The sequence below is a fragment of the Tachypleus tridentatus genome, chromosome 5, assembly GCF_004210375.1.
Source record: "Tachypleus tridentatus isolate NWPU-2018 chromosome 5, ASM421037v1, whole genome shotgun sequence".
Classification (NCBI taxonomy): domain Eukaryota; kingdom Metazoa; phylum Arthropoda; class Merostomata; order Xiphosura; family Limulidae; genus Tachypleus; species Tachypleus tridentatus.
This window is the reverse complement of record NC_134829.1, coordinates 43,508,956-43,535,453: the sequence shown is the minus strand read 5'-3', so window position 1 is coordinate 43,535,453 and position 26,498 is coordinate 43,508,956. Positions and strand designations below refer to the sequence as shown.

Below are 26,498 nucleotides of genomic sequence, written 5' to 3'. Positions count from 1 at the left end.
AGAGAAAGTATAATGGCAGACTAAGGACAAAGCCATGAGGGACTTCCAGTTTCAACAGAATGCATTAGATATGTTATTGCCTTCTACTTTAGCAATTCTGCTTATAATAAAACTAAAATGCCATCTGATGATGGGAACAGAAATTGTGTTTGTATTTGGTTCATATTTAAGATAATTATGCTACACTATATTGAAAGTCTGTTTTACACCAAAAAAGTTGCTATTTTTGAATGATTGCAATCAAAGCCTTGATAGATTTATTCAACAAACCTCACTAAGTGACAGACCAGTAATATACTAAATAGTGAATTAGTTTGTTGGATAAAATGTTTCCATTAGTTTACCTAGTATACTGGAATAGACTTATTGGCCTGTCATTTTCAGGAGGCAGCAACACACATCTTTTTCGAAAATAATTTTAGTTTCTGATTTCGAGATTGACAAACAGTATCTGAATAATACGTATACATTGTGAAAGGCAGCTAAGGGATTTAATATATTGTGTGAAAAGTTTTTGATTATGTTATTTTTGCCATTTTTCTCTCACTGTGATGAATTTAAGAATAGTTTTATTTCAGTAAGAGAGATAAAGCACATGTGATAAGCATGATATTCTTGTTCAATGAATACAATGACAGGGAATGATGGATTATAGATAGTCACTGATGTTGAGGTAATTGGTTACGAGTTGAAGTTTTGGTTGTCAAAATAGGGAAGTTTGGTGTGACAAGAGTGCTAGATTTAAAAGAAGAGATTGTCATTGCAAATACATGGGCAGAGTACAATAAGGGAAAAAAACTGTGTGTAAATCAAAACAAGGAAATTCTCCAAATCAAAATACAATAAAGAAATGTTCATTAGATTTTACATATGACAAAAGCATTATTAAAGTTTACTACTAAGGAGCAGGTTTATGAAAACATAAGATCTTATTTTTACATACTAGCAAATGTTTACATTTAATATCTGTGTAACTTGTGGCTTACTGCTCTGTTCCGACCTCGTGTGAATACCCTCCTTCCTCTCCAAGCTAAGAGGATATCCAACAATATATGTAAAAACTGCTGGTATGGGTTGAGAAATTTTATGTAGAGGAGTGAACAACGTTTTAACCTTCTTCAGTCGTCGTCAGGTTCAAGTAACACTTGACCCAATACAAAATTTCTTTGGTTCACAAATACCTTCAAGGATTGATCATTGACAAAACATTTGCAATTCTGATTTGTGCACATCTTTGAAGCACTGATTATTGACAAAACATTTGCACTTCTGATTTGTGCACATCTTTGAAGCACTGATCATTGACAAAACATTTGCAATTCTGATTCACGTACAACTGACAAAACATTATGTAACTTCTCAGATTTCAAATAAGATCCGTTCAAGCTATCTGAAGTGATACTTAGTTTTAAATCTCGCACATGTTTATACATATAACAAAGCATGCACACATGCACATACAACATACACATATATCTATATATATGAGAAAGAGAAATATATGTATTCACAAATGGAACTTCTGTGTTTTGGTTTTATAGATAAACATACATCTGTGTGTGTGTGTGTGTGTTCATGCATGTGAATTCAGGTATAGAGACAAAATCTGAGGAAAAAACACGTTAATGAATTGAATGTTCTACCTACATCAAGCTGTGCAGACTACCAAAAACCTAATTACAGCCTGTACAAAATGTTTAAAATCAACAATTATTTTGTTGCTTCTCAAGAATGCTAAAACCTGATACTCAGTAATCCATTGAAACCTAATACTCAGTAACATATTAAAAACTATTCTGTAGAATATATTTTTACCCAATTATTAACTATTCATTAGAAATTGTTTTAAATTACACATTAAAATAGTGTTTCAGTAACTATAACTATACCTTGCATAATCCATCATCACCACCACTAAACAGAATGTGCGATGTGGAATCTGCAAATGCGACACTGTTGACATCATCTTCGTGGGACCTGATCTAACATGAAAAGTTTAAACAATGTATTATAAATCATGGCAATAGGAAAATTTATTTTAAACAGCCTGCGAGCAAGGAAATTAACACAAAAGCAAATCTTTCTCTGTCAGACAAGGTGACTTGCGTAATGAATATATGCAAATAAGGAAATAAGACTACACAGCATTTATTTGCATTTAAACTAGTTTTTTCAATTAAACAATGTAATGGTTCAATTAATAATTTGTCACATACTGACTTCCTCAGGTTATCTAACAGAATTATCCATTTAGTTAAAATAAACTGCAAACATATATCAAACTTTAAAAATACTGTGTTACGTCACTTCGATTAACATGTTCTGGTAAAATAAAGTTAGCTCACCTTCAACGATCTTTTATTCAAATCTCGGTCATAAACGTATATGCATTCATCATTGGCTCTGGAAGTAAGTTAAAAGTGATTTGCTCTTAGATACTAATATATACATGGACCACCATTCTGTGTAGTACTAAAAGATTTCTTTACAATTGCATAAAAAATGGTACATTCTTTCACACAAACAATACATTGCTTACCCTCCAAGAATCTCTCTACCATCTTGGGAAAAGCGTAGTGAAAATATACAGAATCGACGATCTTCTGGTGACAAAACTAAAGCTTCATGTGTCTCATATTCTCCATGTATGTTACATATGTGAACTGGAAAACAAAATAAAAACAAATATTTTGTACTATTGTCTTTTTGAAACATACTGCTACTAGCAGGTAATTTACAAAAATAACAATCTACAGACTCTTTTAACTTCTATTTTTGGCACAATATGCCCAACAGTAATTTAGAATATAACAATTAATATTTATCTCTTAATATCAATTGCTCTGGAAGTCATATTTACACAAAATAAAATTAAACTTACTGTATTCTGACCAGCTTGAATAGATAAAGTGTTGTCCATCTGGACTAAAAGTGGAAGGAAAAGCAAAGTCACTTAAAAAACCCAAAAAATAATGATCTTACATTTACAAAATAAACTGAGTTTTGCACTAATAAATCCCTATGGCGTTAACAAGTACTTTCGGCAAATATAATATAGTATTGTAATAATAATTACTATCAGAATACATTGCACACATTAAAACAGTTAGTTAATAATCACTTCTACTATACATTCCTGAAACAAATAATCTTATATAAATAATTACTTATATTAACACTTTACTCAGTTACGGTAAAATGTCATTAATTAATAATTACTAACAGAACTCATTTTTGAAGTATAATATGTCAACAATTACTGATAGCTAGCACTTAGTCATAGCACTAAACAGTGAAAATATTCTTTACCTAACAGCTGTGTCTAATATGCTCCATCCAACGTCTTGAGCTGGTACAACCTTCTTTAACTTGAAGTACCCCGTACTTGTATCATATATTCTAATATTACCATCTGTTCAAGAAGAAACATGCTTATTGTCACTATTATACTCACAAGAACCAAGGACTTTAGATTATCAGAAAATTCTTTAGACATTTATAAGTTAAGTTAGCTTATACAATATACAAGATAGCCAAAAAGTCCTTCGACTTCATGCAGTGTCACAGCTGAAAATTCTATGAATGGGAAATCGGAGGTGTATCATAACATACAGGCAACAAGGAAACTATTTGGTCTGTCAAAGCTGTCCTTGTGTACCTAGTCTTTAAAAAAAATATAAATTTGAATCCACTCTTCTTTTTTCAGAAAATCGCAAATTCTCCTATTAAATTTCACAAAAGTAAATGTCACAGCCTCCATTACAGATGAAGATGACTTACTCCTTTAGTTAATCATTATGTTAGGAAATTAAAACTGTCTCAACTGGAGTCTAGTCTATCTTTTTTTCCAAATCTTAAATTGTATCCTCCCATTTTATTATCTTCACAATACAATGCAAGAACATAACCATTACTGGTCCTCCATAATAATTTTCCATCCTCTGAACCATCCTAGTAGCCTTCCTCTGACCCATTTCTAGTAAGTCAATAGGATTCTTAGCTGAAGAGAACATACTGTACATAGTATTCCAAACGAGAAAGCCATGATCAGCCAATAAAGAGACACCTTGAAAGACACTTCCGTAGAACCTTTTCAATCTGTCCAATAAGATGTCTTCATTGAAGAGATTAGCATTAAAAATACCAGACTGCCATATATCCCAAAGAATGCTGGCAACTGTTTGTTGGACTGCATCCTGAAGTGATTCCATACCCAGATATCTGCTGGGCTGAGATCTGTTTCCTCTTGTAGTCTTAGCCCCAATTCTTGAAGCCATCATCCAAGCAATTTCAGATTACTTCAAACTTTATTATGCAAATTATAGCTATAATTATGTATCCTGATGGCAACATTTATTAGTTTCATTATATTAACTCATTTTGTCTGCAACGTGTGTGTGTGTGTGTGCATGCATGCATGTGCGTTTTCTTATAGCAAAGCCACATTGAGCTGTCTGCTGAGTCCACCAAGGGGTTGATTGAGTGATTTAGTGTTTTATGGCACAAAGCAGTTAGGCTATCTGTGCCAAATTTCTGGTAAAAAGGTAAAAATAAATGTAGTAAAATTCATAAAAGGAAATGAAGGTAAAACAAAACAGCATTTAAAAACAGAAAAAGCACAAAACCAATGTTGACACCTAGTCTACAATGTTAAGAGAGAAAGCAGAGTAAGATAAGTTGTAAAGAACTTTCTGTAGCATAATGGTAATGATCATAACCTGCCAGGAAGACTAACAGGTAAGTACAAGAACCACCGTCAGTCACCTGAAGTTGACCTTTCCAGCCCTGGTTCCAGGTTATGTGTCATTACGGCCAGTATTAAAAAGTAAAGTTATAAAAGTGTTAAAAGACATGCAGCAAAATTGTAATAACAACTCGCCAGGATGACTAACGGATAGTTCAAACAGCAGAGTTAGTCACCTGAAGTTGGCCTTTCCAGTCCTGGTGTCGAGTTATTTAACGTAATGGCCATTTTCCAATTTCAAATCAAACTAGAGAGATTACGACTCTAAAAAAAGAACCACAATTAAAAAGGTGTAATGAATAAATATAAAACACTTAAATGACATTAAAAAGATTAATGGCCATTAAAAAACTAAAAACTTTATCAAGGTGGACAGTGTCACTGTTACCAATAACACTGTCTAAAGTTATGGACAAAACTTGGAACAGAACATGTTCAAAATAGTGCCGTCGTTGAGAGTCGTAACAATGGCAAGAAAGTAAAATGTGGCTTACAGTGATTTGAGTGTTACACAAACTACACACTGGTGCATCAGTTCCAGATAAAAGAAAACAATGAGTTAAAAAACTGTGACCAATGCGTAGTCTAGTTAGAACAACTTCCTCCTTCCGAACCTTATGGAAGCTAGACGGCCAAAATGCAATATAGGGTTTTATTTAAGGAAGCTTGTTGTCACGTTGCTCATTCCAAGTTGACTGCCAGCTGGCACGGAGCCGAGCTTTGAATACAGAACCATAGTCCATGCATGGAACAGGCACAGTGGTGATAGTGCCAGAGCAGATAGATTTAGTTGCCATGTCTGCAAGCTCGTTCGTGCGAATACCAATGTGGCCTGGTATCCAGAAAAACTGGATAGAAGTAGATGTTAATGAGAAATGAGCCAGTCGGTTTTGAATATCAGCGAGAACAGGGTGTGAACCAACGTGAAGCGATTCCAGGGCCAGTAGAGAACTAAGCTAGTCAGTATAAATTGTGCAGTTTGAGTACTGCTTAGCTTCAATATGATTCAGGGCAAGAGAAATGGTGTACAGTCAGCAGTGAACACAGAAACTGAAGAGGGGATTCTGCAAGCAACCACCAAACCACACCAAACCATGGCAGAGCCCACAGAGTTACCTGATTTGGAACTATCCATATAAATTGGAATGGAAAGATTGTTCAAAAAATATTCAGATGACTTAAAGAAAGGTCACATTTGGGGACAGTAATAAGCCATAGTGGGATGGGCTGACCAGTGGATTCTGCAATGTTATCCAAGGACAGACCCAATTCATCCAACTGCACCTGGACAAGAAGGCTAAAAGGAGTAATGGCGAATCGTTTGTTCTGAAAAAGTACGGCCCACCGAGGAAGAAAAACACATCCCCAGGTGGGATGCTTTGGTTAGGGATGAAGTTTCGAAGAATATAGTAAAGACAGTTGCAAACGACAAAGGTGCAGAGAAGGTTCATGAGATTCTACGTATAAACTCTGAATTGGGGAGGTGCGGAAAGCCCCAGTGCAGAGTCGAAGTCCTTGATGATAAATGGGGTCCAGCATCTTTAAGGCCAAGGGTCTGGCAGAGCCATAGACCAGTGATCCATAGTCGAGTTTTAATCAAATAAGAGCACAATATATCTTCAACATGGGACATCGATCTGCTCCACAACTGGTGGTAGAGAGGACACGGAGGATGTTCAGTGCTCCTATGCATTTGACCCGTAGCTGCTTTAAGTGTGGTATAAAGGTCAGCTTACGGTCAAAGATAAGCCACAAGAACTTGGTCTCAGGAACCACTGTCAGCAAAACTTTGGAGTTCAGGATCAGGGTGAATACCACGTTGGCAGCAAAAGTGCATGCAAACGATTTTAGAGAGAGAGAAATTAAAGCCGTTCGCTGCGTTCCACTTCAGTACACGATCGAGGGCAGTTTGTAGTTGCTGCTCAATATATCTCATGTTCGACGACTGACACGAGATGTGAAAGTCATCAACATAGAGCCCGTTTGCAACAGTGAGAGGGAGTTGTTCAGTGATAGCATTAATCTTTATACTAAAAAGTATGACAGTCAAAACACAGCCCTGAGGAACCCCAAGTAACTGTAGAAAAGAACAGGAAAGTGTCGAACCTACACGAACTTTGAATCTTCTGTCCATTAAACATTTTTAATAAGCATGGGTAAATGGCCACATAACCCATATGTATGGAGGTTTTGCCAAATGACATACCTCCATGTTGTGTCATAAGCCTTCTCAATGTCAAAGAATATTGATACAAGATGTCGTCATTTGAGAAAGGCTTCTCTAATTGATGTTTCAAGTGGAATTAGGTGGTCTGTGATGGAGTGATGTCGTCGGAACCCACACTGGGTGGGTGAGAGAAGGTTGTTTTATTTGAGGAACCAAACAAGATGAGCATTAACCATCCTTTCTAAGGTCTTACAGAGACAGCTCTTCAAAGCAATTGGACGATAGTTTGAAGGAATCTTGGGATCTTTCCCAGGCTTAGAGAAAGGTAAGATAATAGCCTTGCGCCAGGCATTAGGAAAAACATTCTCCTGCCAGATCCGGTTAAAAACAATTAGAATATCAAGAATAGCAGGAAAGAGAGAGCACAGCATGTCACAGTGTACATCATCAGGTCCAACAGATGTACCACCAGACTGATGAAAGGCCATTTTCAGTTTCACTAGTGTATAGTAACAATTATAGTCAGAGAGACAGTCAGTTTTAAAGGAAAGAGATGAATGCTCTGCCTAAGTCTTGATGGCCAAGAAGGTGGAGGAACAAGCAGAAGTGCTAGATACCCAGCAAAAGCTTTCACCTAGAGTATTGGCAATGCTCCGGACATCAGGTACCCCTTGGCCATCAGAGAGTAAGATCGAGAGGGGGGACAGAACTGTAGTGCCCACTGACCTTTCGAACCCTGTCCCATATGACTTTGAAGTTTGTGGTAGAAGATATGATAGTTGTGAACTTAATACAAGATTCCTTCTGGCTTTGACGTCTTACCCACCTAACATGTGCACGGGCCCATTGGAAAGCGATGCAGTTTGAAAACGTGGGATGTCTACGGAAAGTATTCCAGGCCCATTTTTGAGCCTTCTGTACCATGTGACAGGCAGGATTCCACCACTGATGAGGATATTGTGGAAAATGTGTCGAGGTTTTAGGAATACATTGAGCAGCTGCTTATATAATACAGTCAGTTACCACTGCCACACAGTCTATTGATGGCTGACTGATGATGGCAGGATCAAGTTCTGTGAGAGCAGTGAAAGTGGACCAGTCTACCTGATGCAGCTTCCACTGAGGCACACAGGTAGGGTGGCATCAACCACAGCCAGTCTCTCTCAAAAGGATAGGAAAATGATCACTGCCTAGTGGATTATTGTCAACCCTCCATGAAAAATGGGAGAATAATGAAGAGGAGCAAACCGAGAGATCAATAGCAGTAAAGGACTGACTAGGTGCATGAAAATAAGTGGAAGAATCAGTACTGAAAAGAGAAAGATTATGATCAGAGAACGTTACGCTCTACAGAGTGACCCCTCCTATCAATAACAGCACTTCTCCAGAGGGGATGATGTCCATTAAAGTCCAGGTGACAGGTAGAGAGAACAAACAGTGATGGTATGACTCAAGGAAACACGAATGGCTACAGCCTCTAAGGGTGTGTTGGGTGACAAAGACAGGGTGGGCACATGCTGATCAACCAACAGTGCCACCCCTCCATGTACTTGTCCATCACACAGCCTGTCATTTCTGTACAGAGAAAACTGCCGAAAAATGACTGTATCGGTAGGTTTCAGAAATGTTTCTTGTAAGGAAAGACATACAAGATGGTAGGAAGCAATTAGTGTTTTGATGTCATCAAGATTAGAACGTAAACCTCGACAGTTCCATTCTTTCAAGGTGGCCATTTTTAATGACGGGTAAATGAAGTGGCTGGAGAACCCTTCTGTTTATGACCATGTCTTTTTTTTCCTTACTGTACTTATTCAGAGAAGGCCTATCGACCTCCATGGATCCTGCCCTGGGTCGATGGGGCAGGTCTTTGTTGTTGGAAGGGGATTCCAGTGACTGAGGATGCAAACGAATGATTGTTTTGCATCTTGGGGTAAGAGAAAAAGATGTATCTGAAGAAATGCCTGTATTTGAAACCAAAGGATGTGGATCTTGGGTTTGTTCGAATGCATGGGAGGAACAGAGATGGGTGTAGAAGTTGATTCATCAACCTTTTTAACGATGGAGGTCAAAAGGCTTTTCATTTGTTTTGAAAACAATTCTCCTGGAAGCACAGAGAGATCTGTATGGACTCCCACTGTAGTTGTGGAATGAAGTACAGCAGGATATGTCTGAGATGAAGTGGCAAACAGCAATTTCCAAGCCTCAGGAAAACTAATGTTATGAGTCGTTTTCAAATGCTGCACCTCTTTTTTCCTCCAACCATTTAGGGCAAGAACAAAAGTGGGAAGGGTGAGAACCATTGCAGTTGACACAATGTGGGTCCGTATCACACTCATAGACATTGTGGTCCTTGCCACCACAAAGAGCACATGTCAGGGAACCATGACATGAAGTCTTTGAGTGGCCGAACCTCTGACACTGGAAACATCGGAGATGGTTTGAAATGTACGGCCATACCCTGCAATTTAGATAACCTGCCTTGATGGTGGCAGGTGCATGTGGTGATGTAAATGTCAAAATGAGGATATTTGTCGGCAGTGTAACTCCATCTTTGTGAGTGAAGATGCACCTCACTGCAGAAACTCCTTGAGTAGAGAAACCAACCAGAATCTCTGACTCAGGGACGTTCTTTAAATCCCTCTCAATAATAACTCCTCATGATGAATTCAAAGTAGCATGAGGTGTAACCTCTATAGGTATATTCCCAATTGCCTTTGAACGCAACAGGAGTTCACTGTGTTGGGATGTGGATGTTTCAACCAACATGTCTTCAGAACAGTTTCTTCACTGACCTTTGAGAGCCAGCAAGTCCCTCTAGTCCCTTCTGAATAAAAAAAAAAGGGGACATTTGCCCTAAAGGTTTTTCTGAAATAATGTAATATAAGAAAATGAGGTATGTGTGTCACAGATGTTGAAGATTGCTGCTCAGAGTTTTCAAGACGTGGTCGTTTACCTATTGACTGTTTTTCACCATTTTATTTAAATTTTTCACAGGAGAATCCATAGGAAAAAAAAAATCGGTACCCACTGACCCCACCCACCATGAAGCCCTACGAAGGGATGCACTACAATGTCATGCAAGGGTTTTGTGAACACTATACCCAAACAATAGCATCAGACACAATGTCCACAACACCTGTTGAGAACTTCCAACATTAATACTTGGTTGACTCCAGCCCAAGTGGACCAGCCGATTGACCCAAGGGGGTCACCCAAAGGCCACCCGTCTACAGGAATTCAAGGCCAAAGTGGTGCGTTGGGGTTGGACCCCTGAACCACCAGGATCCTCTCCTCCTCTTCACGGCAAACATGTGGGTGGATGTTTAGATCCCAGAGGAGTTAACCAGACAGAACAGAACCTTCCCTGGGAGGTCCCCTCACCACATACAGGAATCCACTCCGAGGAGCCACCAAGGGGAATCAAACCCCTGATTTTACTGAAGTAAATCCATAGACTTACCGTTGTACCAATGGAGGACGTCTACAATGTGCTGGTGATAATTTTTTCCACTATTCACTTTCGTACATTGTACCGTTTTCTTATGGCAAAGCCACATCAAGCTATCTGCTGAGTCTACCAAGGAGAATCAAACCCCCGATTTTAGTATTGTAAATCCATGGACTTACCATTGTACCAGTGGGTGGCATCTACAATGTGCTGATGATCATTTTTTCCACTATTCACTTTCGTACATTGTACCATTTCCTACCTATGACATTATGGCCATCCTATACAATTACGTTATAGTAATGAAGTAACTAATCTATTGCCAGAAAATGTAGATAATTTTATATGTAAAACAGAATAGAAGATAATGCAATGATCAGTGAAGTATCCATTAAATCTATGTGAATGATACAACACATCTCTCCTTGTATAAACAGCTTTTAAACATGTTCGTAACTAGATTTAATATGTTGATATAATTTACCAAGTGTGTTGAGCTGGAATATTTTTAAAAAAAAAATAAATATAAGTCTTAAGGAAGAAACCTAGACATTAAACACTTGAGTTTTTTAATATACATATATTAACAGTTCAAAAAATAATTGTTTGATCCTGTACTATATGTTTAAGAAACACTACACTGAAGACTTTTTTACATATCAATGAAGAGTCCAAACCAAAATTCTTTCAAAAACATACCTTGAGAAGCTGACATGAATGAATCCCCATTTTTGGTAAACATGCCACAAAATGCTTTACTGTGGTATTTATCCACTATTTTCATTTTGTTAGGAAGTAACCTGAAATATTGATAAACCTATGTGAATACAGGTGAAACAAGTACTAAAGTAAACACGTTTTGGGAGCAAACACAACACAAAATTAACCCTTTCATATCAGGCTTGGTATAATAAATATGAACACGTACACATTTCCACATTAAGTACTTTAAATAGAACTTGTGATGCAGCGCGTGTATCTTTACAAAATGTGGTCGACTTTTAGAAAAATTAAAAGTATTTTGTATACAAAAAAAAATTTTTTTTAATGAAGTATTTTTACTAAAGATTTGTTTGTAAAATTACCAAGCTTGATCCAGGACGTAAGTCACATCTTAGCAAAATGAAAAGATATGAGATTCTCATTTTATGTTCTAGTTTGTCAATATTGATAACTTGAATTTGTAATTTGTACAAAACTATAGATTCAGTATTTTGACATCACAAACATTTAATTTGAACCAGTGCTACATTCAGTGTACTAAGCAACTCACAAATATCTATATTTAAGTGTATTCTTTTAATATTTACTTTTAACTTAAGAAATTAACCAATGTATAATGGTAAAATTTGAATTATAATCTACAATTTGATATCAAACTTACTGACATCAATTTATTAAATAGTAGTTCAATAAAATTTTGAATGCAAGAAATGTGATGAAATGGCCTTTGACCTGTGACCCATTATGACAAGATTAAAGATTGAACTATACTGTGCAACACACACAAACAGAAAATCAACTATTATAACCTTCTTCATACAAATAATCCAGGTCAATTTTCCACTCATTTTACAGCTTTACGAATTTGTCATTTTAAATATATTTCATTTGTCTTACATAATTCTGAAAAACAGTACTATAAAACTTGTACTATTGAGTTCTGGTTATCATACTTCTAAACTAGATACAAATAAAAAATACCCAACAACCTTCACATTCTCAGAATTTCTATTATTACATATGAAAGAAAATACAAATCAATGCAGCCAATTATAATAGTATAATAGATCAAAATCAATTAACACCATAGTAAACAAATTATCTCATAAATGTGTAAGTATTACACAGGTAACGACTAATCCAATGTGCTGGGGTTAATGGACCAAGCTTCGAGAAGTAATGATGACTGTACTTCCAAAATTACTGCATGTGTCTTCAACAAACGTGGCAAGCTTTTAGCAAAATGTTCAAGTCTGTTGCATGCAAAAATAAGATGTGTTAATAAAGTATTCATACTCAAGATGTCTTTGAACTGACAACACCTGTCCAATTCAGGCAAGCATAATGAAACTTCATGTGAAGCATAGAAATCCTTTTGTCCATTACAGAGGTTTCATTTTACACTTGTAAAACCTTAAAAACCTCTGAAATGCTTATCTGCAACTTATTTCAGTATCCCTGTACAGTATCTGCTATTTACTCTATAACAAAATGTTGCTACATCAGCAGCATAGGGTCAAATTAATACATCATAACTGACATTAAATACATAATACCATGTTGAATGACAATTCGTAAAAGCTGAACTCACCTACCTGTGCACATAAGGTTACATACCTTAGATTAAACAAACAGCAATCTCCTATACTAAAATGGTCGTGGTTTCGAACTGCAACTTCTCTCTGAAATGAAAGTCTCTAAAGAATGACCAGTCCACTAACTCAATCACTACCTCACACTTATTTGTTTACTGACACTAATTACAGCTCAAACTACTACTCACTATACTATACTAGTATTATACAACATGTACTATTGAGTTCTGGTTATCATACTTCTAAACTAGATACAAATAAAAAATACCCAATAACCTTCACTTTCTCAAAATTTCTATTATTACATATGGAAGAAAATACAAATCAATGCAGCCACTTATCACTGACTATTTAGTACTTAGGAAAGAAGGCAATCAAAGAAAAACAAGTTAATGAATATCTGTGTCTGGTTTATGGAACTGATATATTGTACAGCTGGGGAAAATATGCTGCAAAACATTACCCCTCAGACATTTTCCCCTAGTTGTATTACTTCTGTAACCAAAAAAATTACAATAAAGATCTTTAAACTTACAATACATTAGATCTTTACATACTTAATGTTACTAAATAACTGAAAATGTTTGGTTGGAAGAACAAGACTTACAAATCATCTCCAATTCAGTAATTTCCTATAAACAGTAGATACTATGAGAATTCAAAAAAAATTACTAAAAGAAAGAGTTTTTAATTAATTATACATAGAAGACTTTAGTATTAACTCGTATATTTTAACACTGCATTCTTCATCTGGACTCTTATGAATTAAAGAATTAGAAAAGTGTATCAGAAAAGTATTACAACCATACTGTCCGCCATATCCATTTCCAGTGATGCTTTTACTCAATTCAGAGCAGAAGTTCCAAATTATTATACAATAAGCATTTAAAAGTCTTGATGTTCTATGGGTATTTTAGACCCTAGTTAAAATATACATAAGGAGGGAAGAAAACTATACATAAATAGTTTTAAATAGTTTTTTTTAAGAGTTGATGCTGTTGTTTAACATGGAAAATCTGCTTTCATGAAAAAGAGTTGTACATAATTATCTCTCAAGCATTTCCAAGAACTCCCTTGCTACTGTGCAAAAAAAAAAAGAAGAAAATAAGTGAAACTATGAGATGTTGTAAATCATTATCGGCCAAGCATTATTTTGGTATTTTAAAACTGGAAAACCTTGCTAATCGAAGACATGCAAGTCATTACAATGCCAGGCATTTCCCATAAAACTATTGCTACTGTAAAAATGATAATGAACCACAATATTGGAGATTATTGCTCAGCTATGATGGCCATACATTTTTTTTTTTAAATTCCTGAAAAACATAGAAGCAGTTATACCTGAAACATGACTAAAATAATGGCTTTAAAAAAACAAACATTAGAAAATTAGTTGTTTTTTCTTAATCAAATCAAACCAGCATATCTTTCTGCAAAGTTGTTGTCTTCCCATTTGAAATCAGGTTATTGTTTAATGTTCTAAAAAGACTCAACACAATTTATCTTATACAAATAATGTATGGCATGTTTAACTGTTGCTGCTACGTTTTCTACTTGAGGTATCCAATTCAATAAACAGTTCAAAACATTAATGTCATACTAAAAAAACAGTTTAATTTATGTCATATCCAAGCCTTAAAAACAAATAAACAGCTTTATTTTTTTAAATAACTTTATAATCAAGACACCTATACTTACTCTCTGGATCATTGTTAGAAATAAAGGCACTTTGTGAGGTTTACTGCAGGCAAGTTCACCTAAGTCACCACTTTGTAAAAGAACACTTTGGTAAAGATCACTATCCTAGGATAAAAATATACATCAGACTTAATTTCTATACAAAAAAAGCTGCATCCATACCTAAACATGCCTTTTTTCATCCGACCATTGAAACTAGACAGCCCAATAGTAAAGTACAACTTTATTTGTATGTTTGAACTGCTCATATTCTGAACAAAACTTTGACATACAGCATTTTTAAAATCAATTTCAAATACTCAAAATTAAGATTTTAAACACAATAAAATTTCAAAAAATTAATCTGATGATTATGCAATATTGCAAAGATACCTGAAAAAGCATTCTGTACGCTACATGATAATACTACTATATTTTAAAAAAATTGACTGAACACACAAGTGTAACACATGTTGCTACACACACTTTAATACTGTAACTGTATGTCCAATATGTTAATAAAACACTAAAATATAGAATTCCTGATTGGTCAAAGCATTATAATATGCTAGGGGCAATTAGTATAGGTAAATTGGATTACTAACCTAATTGTAGTAAGGTTTGTGGATCAGATTTTAATAATTAACTTTACCTTTATATATTACTAAATACCATTAATTAGTAACTTATGAAAAATTACACTTAAGCACTCGTGTAGAATACTAACCATGATAATGATAGATTACTTCCAAATATGGAATTGTTAATCTAACACAAGTTTCATTGCACTGATTACCTGAGACTGCTCTAACTGCAGTATTTGGCTTAGTTTGGTAACTCTCACTTTAAGAAATGACTTATCTTCTTACATGACTGTCATAACTCAGTTGTTTACTCCTCATTGAACTATGACTGCATTTTCTGAAAGTTCTGCTTTAGAAGGTTAATTTCAGTGGCCACTCACAGTTATCATCCTTTTATTCAGATGTTTATAAAACACACTCAGTTCTTCTACACAACTTTAAGGTGACTGATAAGGAATACACAGTTTAAGTTTTTACAGAATATGGTTTTCTCACCATTTCCAAAAAGAAAGTAGCTGCACAGTTAATTTTTCAAAAATACTTGAAAGTTCAGAAAGTGGTAATAACAATTCACTCCACTACCGATATTGCCAGATGTTAACCAGACATTTTCATAACACATTTGACATACTTAGGTGCAGCTCCCTTAATACCAGTAACACATTTGTGATAACTACATTTATGCACCATTACCATAATAACAATACTTGAAATGATTTGTGTGTGTGTGTGTGTGTGTGTGTGTGTGTGTAGGCGAGCACGTACAATTACATGGGTTATTTGATCACTCATTATGGTGCAATATTTATTTCTAATTAGACAAAAAAAATTACATGCCATACATTTAAATATAATTTAAATATTTTTTTTACTTGTAGAATAACTAAGGCTCTTTTTCAAGAACGTGTAAATTCTAATTTTATTACAAGATGTTGATTAGCAAAAAAAGGAAAGGAGGGCTAATAAAATTATTAAAGGTTCAAATAAGGTGTTCAAGATAGTTGGAGGATTCTTTAATAAACAACAAAATGATTTGAATGACAAGAGGTCATACTTGTAACCTTTTTCAAAGCCTAGCTGATTGGTATTTTCATTAAAAACCTCTGATAAATAAGTTAATAATAAAGAGCAGAACTACAAATAATTTAAAAAGCAATTTATAAGTTAATGCAGCAAAAAACAGCTTAAATTAGATTCAAAAACTTAGTAATGTAAATCAATTCATCAGATAATTACAATGAATTAAATCTTCAGTTGGGTACTCTTTCTGCTAAATATACATTTGTAATAGTATTAATAAAATGGTTTGTTGAAAGTGTTGGTGTGTCTGTGTGGATTTTTTAATTGTTATATCAATTGTGATTATGTCTATACAGTTTTGATTTCTTGGATGGTCAGTGGAAGTCCTTGATGACTTAACTGGCCTTCTGACATGCTTCTTTTTCTTGACTTACCTGGATGCATGATGTGTCTGGGTTTGGGTCAGCTAGAAGGAAAAAAAACATACATTCTTTTTTCTTTTCAGATTCTAAGACTGAAATAATACTAAAACTTTACAATGCTTTTGTCTACCCACAGCATACAGCACCAACTTTTACTTCAACCATCAGTTACTCCCTTTTAAGTGTTCCAATAAATTTAACTTGAGACACAAGCTACTGTGAAATAGGTTATAAATAATTTTCTTATCAAACTAGTACCACAAATACATGACTTCACAAGAAATGTTTCATTTGTATAAAAAAAAATAACTTGTTCTACATAGAGTGACCAGTTATAACTTGAACTAAGAATATTTGGCATAAATTTACCAATTAACACTAAGGAACGTATATGCAGGTAAATTATGTTATAATCCTTTCATAAATGTCTTCTTTATGCTATCTTTATTATATCAAAATATGAAACATAACTGTTGAATATGAAATTTGAAAACTCTAGTTACCTATTACTAATGAAATCCAACTAAACTAAATTTTACTGAAACTGGGAATGCTATCAAAGAAACCAGAGAACAAATATTTTATCAGAAGGTTCAATAAAGTGAACTGAAGACCAGTTATATTGATTTATATAGTTACTCTTTCATTTAAATGCTTATAACAAACTCCTATTGAACTCGACAAAGTCTAAAATCTCGATAAAACTTAAATAAGTCCATGTGTGTGCACTTCCAATAACAACAATTGCAGTGAAAGACTTGTACTTCATGCCCTGCGTGGTTTCAGTAAGCTGTCATAATTCATATGGAATAACAAAACAACAACAACAGTGCTAGCACTTGATACAGTTCAAATTATCTTCACCACTAATTCTTGATGATGATAAATGGGTATTCACACTTTTACTGATAAGGAGAGAACATCCATACCAGCTGTTCTAGGATACATCTTCACCACTGAGGTTTGTACCAACAGAACTATGGCTAACTTGTATAAATGTTACAATCTCTGACACAACAAACAATTATTTTTGTAATTTACTTTCTATATATGCCAATAAATGTGTATGGAATTGAGATTTCATTATTTCTTCAAAGCCTATTTCATAGAAAAAAATAAGCCACTAAACTTACCTCTAGGGGGAGTATTTGGAAGAAAACTATCTTCATCAGAATAATCTCCTGAAAGGCTATCACTTTCTGATCCAATAACCCTAATTTGGCCACTAAATCACAAATGTGGAAATATTGTACGTAAAACAACCTGTAAGTTTGTATCATTTCACATACACACTGCGAAACAAGTAATACTTCTTCGTAACAAGAAACCTACTTGAAATAAAAGTGGGTCTCAAAACGACTGGAATGGGTATTATTGAGAAGGAGAGAATGACATTTCAACCTTCCTATATCATCTCTTTCTTAACCTGAAGATGACCTAGGAAGGTCGAAACATTGTTCTCTCCTTATCAATAAAAGTGTTAATACTCATACCAGCTGTTCTGAGATACATTGAAACAAGTAATAGAAATGCACTCTACATGTAAAATGAAACACTTAACAGCTATATTTGCTGTTGGATTCCCATAAAAAATATACACATCTCAAAAATACAAGTAGTATACACATACATATAATGTGTACATACAAGAACAGTACTCTTCAATGAGTTTTGACTGCAAAAATACAGACAGCAACAAATCAACATAAATAAAAATTATAGTTGATAATAGTAATAGAAGATTTGACTCCTTAAGAATACACCCTAACACAAACAAGAAATCAAAAGATGAAATCTAAGTTAACATTTCACATCCATAAACCTACACAATAAAGTTTAAGAACAAAATATAAACAGCATGTGCAACCACACATCAATAACTATTGAAAAAACAATTTTGCTAAATAATACATCCTCAGCTTGGTTTCTAAATTTTAAACTTGATCTTATTACCTACCAACACAAACTTTTATTTTTCCTTTCAATTTATTTCACCACTCAGACTTCTCAATATTAAAACCCTTTCTGCACAGTATAACTTAAAACAGGATCACCATAGTAGAACAAAAAACTTGTTTAACCTTAAGGCATTTCATCAAACTACAGGCTTCTGGTCATAGAAGGTTGTGTTTCTCAGATAATTACTCAAGTATATATATTAATTTCAGGTCCTTTCAGCTCTCCTTTTTGATACATTCATAACCTTTGTAAAAGTTGCATATTTTTTACCCTGTTCCTTTTGTATACATTTTTCTTATTCACATTAAAACTTGTCCTGTATGTATTAGGTTGTCCAGAAATAAATGTTAGAATTATCATGATGGCTTTTAGAAGCTGAATATTGAGTAACTTACCATCGATTGGTTGGATTAATCCAACATTTGTTGCTTACAAGGTGTCTTAACTGTCTGTTGTTTCAGCTCTACTCAGAGTAAGTTTTGCAACCCCCAAGACAGCATGGATAAGAAGAACTCTCATCTGATTTTCCTCTATGACTTTAAACTTGGACAAAAAGCTGCCAAAACTACATGGAACGTCAACCAAGCATTTGGCCATGGATCTGTCATTGAACATACAGTTCAGCATTGGTTCCATTCCAAAGGTTTCGACATGGAGATGAAAGTCTTGAAGACCACAAAGGTCATAGAAGGAAGGCCATCCTTAGATAAAAACATGGTAAGGGAAGCAGGTGAAACAGACCCTCGCACAATAATACGCAAGCTTGCAGAAAAGCAAGGCACAACCAAATTAAGCATTGCCAGCCACCTGAGTGCAATTGGAAAGACAAAAAAGTTGAATAAGTGGGTTCTGCATGAGGTGCATGATGATCAACAAAATCAGCATTATGAGACCTGCTCTACTCTGCTGATTCATTTCTTGAACAGATAGTAACAAAAAGTGGATTCTGTATGACAATCAAAAAGGATCTACATAATGGCTTAATTGCAAAACAGCTCCAAAGCATTTCCCAAAGTCCAAGTTTCACCAAAGAAAGGGAAAGGTAATTGTAACTGTATGGTGAACTGCAGCCAACATAAATCACTACAACTTTTTGAATCCAGGAGAAACAATCACAGCAGACAAACACTGTCAAGAATTGTCCAAAACACATCGAAAGCTGCATGAGAAACAACCAGCTCAGGTCAATGGAAGGAACCCTATTTTTCTTCCTGACAATGCTCATCCCTACATGTCAAGGATAACGCTCTAAAAATTAAATGAATTGGAAATCGAGGTTCTGCCTCATCCACCTTATTCCCCAGACCTTTCCCCTACACATTTTCAAGCACTTTGACAAATTTTTGAACAATAAATGCTTCCAAAACTAGGCAGCTGCAGAAAAACCTTTCAGGAAGTTCAATGACCAAAGAAACCGATTTCTACAGCAGGGGCATAAACATCTTCGTTACACGTTGGCAAAAGCGAGTTTAAGCAAATTGTACTTACTTTTATTAAAGCACGTTTTACAACATTGGTTTATACTTACACTGCTGATTATGGAATGTGTACGATCTGAAACATCTGAAGCTTAATTATTTTTTTTACTGTGATGATTCTGTTTTCAATTGGACTAAATCTTCCACCTAAAAAATTTACTGCAAAAGTTATATCACAACAGTGAGAAAATGAGGTTCTGTGTACACATTGTGGTCCACTATTCAGAACTACCAAGGTTGTGTTAGTTTAAGATAACTCTTAACAGTAACATTTCCTTTGTGATCAAAATTTGAGATAGAAATTTATGCAACTCCAGATAACACTAAAACAACACAGCATTAATAATATTCACGATACTTTACAAAGCTTTGTAATCCAGGATAAAAGTAGGCCTAACAACAATCATTTCTGATTCCAACCCACCGTTCGGGAACTACTATCCTAACATATCATAACTGGCATAACCATGTCTGTATAGTAAATATACAGTTGAATAAAGAAAAAAGCTTTAAATTATAGTATTTCAAAACCCAAAACCTAGAATTTGTATGTCTACTACCTATGTATACAAGTATTAATATTTCTCTCTCTCTCTTTGTGGGTCTGTTTCTTATGACAGCCACATCTATATAGCTACAGTGTCAGAGCATACATACAACTTTGTACAAAATGTAACAAGCTGGACGGCTGTAGCCTCAGAGACCATTTTAAGGCCAAAGTGACCAATATAGCAACTGTTGCAAACATAACCAACTGACTGGTCTCAAATTGAAAGGCTGGCTTTTATTAGTAATGTAAGATCAAGAGGGCTTTTATAAATAAAAATACTCTTATTTTTGCACTTACCAAAAAAGAAAAAAATAGTATACAAAGAAGATTTAAAGTACACAAGTAAATTAACATGGAAATAAAGAACTAAAGTTATTTTCATCCAAGCAAAAATGTGCAGTCTGCTAATTACATTGTAAAATAAGAATTTAAAATACTTTTCTTTCCTGTAACTTATATGTAATAAACAAATCATGTTTTCTTCTCTATTTTCAATTATTTTAAAAACTGGCAGAATGTACCTTGTAATTAGCTAGTTCCAAGTAGCTCCAGTTTAATAAAACTACTTTTAAATATATCACTAGAGGAGTCTAGTATATTAAATTTAATTATGGGAGTATAAGGGAGGAAATAATAATTTCCTGAAAAATAAAGAATTGATTTATCTTTCTATTTCTTGTCACAGACAAGTGCATAACAAGGAAGTCTTAAAGAGCCAAATGGCTCTTGGATATGTGTAATGTAATAATAATATCTTTACAGTATTTTAAAACACACTAACATATTTTAACTCTCAATTTATCAATCAAGTACAATAAAAAGAACTGTTAATTGGTATTTATAACCACTTCTTTGCACTGTGGTTTTGTACTAAGATATCTTAAACTTTGTTTCAAACTTTAAAATGTTTACCATATAACAAACTACAAATTTTGTGTAAAATACATCAGTGGTTCTTAAATGCACAACCATATATGTTGTGCATATGGTATAAGCAAACGTATTTCCCTAATACTGTAAAAGTATAATAATAGTTTGTTTGTTTTTTTAATGGTAGTTATTTGATTCTAAAAGTGAGAGCCCTTAGCTCTTGATTTTATTTTTAAATTCTAACTTCGAAACTGCAATCTTATGGTTACTGGCTACCTTCTTCTGCGATTGAGATACCTTCGTATGAGGTATTGTAGTATCGTTGCGATGTCAGGATCTGTCTCACCCTCACTGTTCGAACCTTGGTCAAGAACTTCACTATTCACACTAGCCCTTCCCGACATTCTTCTAGTTCTATTAGTTCTAGATATAGTTAATCCCATACAGATCTATATTAAGCTTATACACAACAGTGTGAAAATTAAAGTCCAGTAAACCAAACATCAGATTTTGAAACTACGCAGTTGCACTTTAATCTTAAACTTCTAATACAAGCACTACACAATTCTAACCAGCTGATAATTTCTTTCACTCAGTAGTAGTACTAGTGGTACTACTATCACTATTATAAAAAAAAAAAAAAAAGCTTATTTGCTTAAATATTTTATAAATCCAAAATTGGACAAAAGTAATTAATTAGATAATAGTTAAATATTTCTGGTTTATTTCTATCATATTATTATCATAAATAGTTTTACATATTTACTTGGGGTTAGTAAGAAACTTATATTTTAAACCAATGCAATTCTAGTTTCATCAAAGACGAAATAAAACTCTTTACTTTCGAAATAAGTAAAAACATTTAGATAAAAATAAGTGTATATATAGCCTAACATGCTTCATTTGACATAAATGAATGTATAATTGTCGCTTTAAAATATTGGTAGTAAAAAGTTAAGAATATGGGGAGGGATGGTAAAGGACGTATCTGTGGTCACGTGAGTAATGTGTTTGTTGAGAGAGGTAAATGGCGTCGTTTTGGTTAGGATGTAGCAATTTTTCTGCTTGATTTTATGATTTAATCGCGTTATAGTCTTATCGTGACATTGAATTTATGCGTATTTCAATTGACCGAGTGTTTGTATATGAACTTGTACAATTTTATTTTTTGATTCAGCCTGAGTGTTTGGAAAAATTAGAAAAACATTTGACGTTCTACACGTGTTTCCGAGTTTGTTTTCATCTGAAAGTTGAGAAGTAGTACAAAATTATATATCTGTAAATAACTTAATTACTTCGATAAAAAATGGTATTGATCGTAGTTAAACGGTAATTAAACTGACTTTTTTGTATTAAATGGAAGTGTTTTACTCAGTTTTTTTGTAAAACTGAAAGTTGTTTGCAATAAACTTTGACACAAAACTTGACATTGTCACAGAAGTTATATATTAAAACTAAAAGTTTAAAACTAATGCTGAGAATTAGTATAAGTGGTATCACTGGCCATATTTATAATAAACGAGACAAATACAAAATATCGCAATATTTTTCTTCATGTTTTTCAGATTAAGTAACATTGTAATACTATGAAATAAACTGGAATTTACAACTACAAGTGAAGGAATGTGCCTGCCAACACTGATAAAAAGAGAGAGATTAATAGGTGTAACAATTTAACTTTCCACAAGTTTAAGAGTCAATATGTATAAGCTTCTTATTAATGAATTATTTAGCCTTATACAACAAATTCAGAATGACTCAATGATTTTTTTAAGAAAGTAAACTGCTCATAACCACAAAACATGTTAAAGATCTGATACAAATGTTTTACAAAACAACTCTTATTATTACTACATTGGAGACAATGTCTGTATTTTTGTAATTTTATTAATTGGTTGAAATTACTGTATTGCACAACAACTCATGTTTTAAAATAAACTATTAGTATAAATACTAATTTATAGTTTTCTATACTTTTACTGTCTGCACAAGATCTTAAAGACTTAACATTGAAATAGTTTTTATATCTTTAAGAGACTTAAAGAGTTAGAGGTGTAATAAATAGACAGATTAGACATTAAAAAACAAATACTTAAGTAAAGTTATTAATTAAAAAAATACTTTAAAACATTTTGGGTTTTATAGCTGATTTTTAAATTGCAACCAATTTCATGATACTAAAAAAGCTCCATGTATGAGTTTTAGAGTGCTTTGAAAATTAGTTATTCACATACATGAGAAACATTATCTAGTGCTTAACTAAATATTGCAATTCATGTAATTATTGACATTATAAGATAGTTTTAATTTTGCATATATCATGGCATTTACAAAATTGTTTGCTCTTGATATATTTATGACCTTTCATGAAACTTAATGTAAGTTGTAATTGCAAATAGCTATCAAGAAAAAATGAAGTAACAACATGTGCAGTAGTTATAATGCACAATTTTAAATCAAAAATTAATTAATGCATTTGAAAGTAAGAGTTTAATTTTTTTGTAAACGTGTCTTTAATTCACTTTTGTTGAAAAGAAATATGTGACTTAAAAAGGAGTGAAGTGATGTATGATTTACATTTCTCTATTGATAGATGACACCACCAGTGGAATAGATACAAAAAGGAAGTATGACTGAAACACCCTCAACTCAGTACATGTCCTTGGAGGAAGGTCTTTCTTGTAATCCTTCTAACAAAGTGACCAAAGAAGAGTGTTCTCAAGAAACTTCAAGTTGGAATGGTAGATCTTCAGAAGACCTTATTCATACTGCAGGTACAGACTTTCTATTAATTTTTATTAAGGCTGTGAGTGACAAAGCTCAGCAGTTTTGAGTTGCTTCAAAAATTGGTTAACACTCCTACGAAAAGTGGGGCCTAATAGGCCCCAGAGCAACTTGAAAGGTTATTAATATTAGGCTAATAATTTTGTACTTAAATGAAATTGCCATTTAAATCCATTAATGAATGGATTAACGAGATTCCCACTGTCCCTATCTACTATCTAGCGAAACTACAGCCAGGGGAACGGGCTTGGAGAAATCAGGACTAGAAACGTCTTTTTATAGGAGTGTTAATATTGTAAGTTAAAAATAATAAAATGTATTATTGTTTATTTTTAAGGAGGATTTCTTTTCTTACCACCATTTTCTCTTCAGAAAAATACAAGATACTTGAAGAACATGAACTTTGGAAAGTTGATAGTACAATGCAAAACTTAAATTAGTTTTAACTATCAAGTGTGCAATAATAATATAGAATTTAGTACCTGTGATTATTAACCCAAAGTTATTGTAATTCTTTTTATTTATTTATTTTAATTGTTTTTATTAAAAAAAAACTGCAATTTATATCTGTAGTCTAAAATCTTAAGAACAGCACAGTGGTGTCTGATGACCATATCAGGAGAGTATAGGTGTACTCCATGGACTTTATCAACTTAGGTGGAGAAAGTACTACATATAATAAAATTGGTGACGCCACAGAAGAAAGTTATATGTTGTTGCATTTAAGTTTCATAATGTGAAAATAATAAAGTCTGTGTTAAAATGCACTTTATTGATTCCTTTATGATTTCAAGAGAATAATGGAACAACCAAATTACTTCAGCCTGGAAAGGTTATGTTCAATTGATGATCATGTGTTATGTGAAAGATGGTTGAACACAAGATATTTGTAAAGCCTGTGCCATGTAACCTAAAGTAGGAGCCCCAGAAAACCATTGTTCCTGGCCATGAAAGTATGTGAATGCAATATCCAAATTGCAAATAAATAAATTTAACATAAACAAAATACAGATTATTGTACACCAAAAAACAAGTGTAAGTATCAATAGTACTATTACATGCTAAATTTACATGATTTATTTTAAAGCAGCTGTACTCCCATTAATTGTAAAATTCACTTTAAAAATATCGCAAGATGCTACACTGTACTGTGCAAATTGACAGTGACTAATAAGGAAATGTTAGAACCAAAAACAGATTGGCTGGACCAATAAGAATGAGTGACACATTAAACAATACCTCTCTTCATGCTTTACTTAGGTCTGACCAGTTTCATTGGAACTACAAGTCTTTACTGTTTGAAAACACAGAAACAAAACTTTAAAACCATTTCATATTCTCTTTATCCAATGAGTTTGTAGAAAAAAAGGTAATATGATAAACCTTGTGGTGAGGATTGCATAATGTATAAACCAATATATAGATATATCCAGTGGTGGGATTCAGGGGGTTCGCAGGGGTTCGCGCGAACCCGTTCTTAAAAATTTTTGAGCTTAGCGAACCCGTTGATGGCTTCAATTATACCGTCGAATTGTTGATGTCGTGGAAACATCTCCTTGAGAGAACCCCTTCTTAAAATTTTTGAATCCCACCACTGGATATATCTGCTTGAATGTCAAAAACATAATGAGTGAAAAATGTAAATAGGCTAAACTGGCTTGGCAACAAGTTGCTCTGTGTCATATCATTGGGCAAAAGCAAACAGTTTTTGCAATATATTATACCATTGAGTGGTGTGGCTAGAGTGAATGAACATGTGCTACAATAGTCTTATAAAAGTGGTGTCGGTGAAGTATCATTTACGTCACAACATGATGTAGAACAGGTGGAGGTTTCTATTGATACAACCAGCGTGATGTCCACTATACTTTCATTGGTACATAGATAAGATCATACTTCCGTTTTATTATATGACTGTTGACAATTTTGATTTCATTTATCTATATAATATGAATCCATGTATATGAATTTAAGATTGATGGACTTTATTGGGACAACATGGATATCACACACAATATCAGGTTACCAGGTAAAGAGATAATTTTATATTAGCCACTGATATTCTATTAACATTGTTCCAATGGTAAAGTAGCATGAATATAAAAGTTGATTTACAGTTACAATTATTTTTCATTAATTATTAACTACATAATTGAATTCACAGTGTAGATCTAATAATTTGAGACAGTGGAATTCATTGGTATGCAAATTGTTATGTTATTTTTATCATTTAAAATTCACAAAATCTTCTTACATGAAGAGTATTTGTCAAGACATTTATTTCTATTACTGAACTTAAGATGTGCCTCTACTAAGCAAGAAAATTAAAATAAAAAGTATTTTTGTAACAACATAGTGCATATAGGAAGATTTAATATTTTATTTTTGCTACTACTGTACAGTACAACTTATTTGAAATACACAATTTTAGGTTAGTTTCATTTCTGTACTTTTGTTATCTATCTTAGTACATAGAA

The 26,498-nt window shown here is 33.6% G+C and overlaps 2 protein-coding genes across 6 annotated transcripts in view; one reads left to right on the top strand and one right to left on the bottom strand.

The window, feature by feature from the left end:
* The window catches only part of LOC143251034 (DDB1- and CUL4-associated factor 11-like), a 43,847-nt gene extending 21,969 nt beyond the window's left edge, over positions 1-21,878 (bottom strand). Inside the window, exons 1-11 of one of the 2 annotated variants that reach the window (XM_076502320.1) lie at positions 21,514-21,878; positions 17,514-17,605; positions 16,393-16,424; positions 14,376-14,480; positions 12,700-12,764; positions 11,059-11,159; positions 3,310-3,412; positions 2,882-2,925; positions 2,540-2,663; positions 2,346-2,403; positions 1,890-1,982 (exon numbers count right to left, since the gene is read on the bottom strand). In XM_076502320.1, the coding sequence (XP_076358435.1) occupies positions 1,890-1,982; positions 2,346-2,403; positions 2,540-2,663; positions 2,882-2,925; positions 3,310-3,412; positions 11,059-11,159; positions 12,700-12,764; positions 14,376-14,480; positions 16,393-16,424; positions 17,514-17,605; positions 21,514-21,680 (984 nt within the window). In that variant the 5' untranslated portion in view covers positions 21,681-21,878. The remainder of the gene's footprint in view (positions 1-1,889; positions 1,983-2,345; positions 2,404-2,539; positions 2,664-2,881; positions 2,926-3,309; positions 3,413-11,058; positions 11,160-12,699; positions 12,765-14,375; positions 14,481-16,392; positions 16,425-17,513; positions 17,606-21,513) is intronic. The other variant, XM_076502321.1, reaches the window with a different exon arrangement.
* Positions 21,879-22,236: 358 nt separating this feature from the next.
* The window catches only part of LOC143251032 (mRNA (2'-O-methyladenosine-N(6)-)-methyltransferase-like), a 38,271-nt gene continuing 34,009 nt past the window's right edge, over positions 22,237-26,498 (top strand). The window contains exons 1-2 of one of the 4 annotated variants that reach the window (XM_076502319.1): positions 22,237-22,260; positions 23,831-24,011. In XM_076502319.1, the coding sequence (XP_076358434.1) occupies positions 23,867-24,011 (145 nt within the window). In that variant the 5' untranslated portion in view covers positions 22,237-22,260; positions 23,831-23,866. Of the gene's footprint in view, positions 22,567-23,830; positions 24,012-26,498 lie in introns of all 4 variants that reach the window. The other 3 variants (XM_076502318.1, XM_076502316.1, XM_076502317.1) reach the window with 3 other exon arrangements.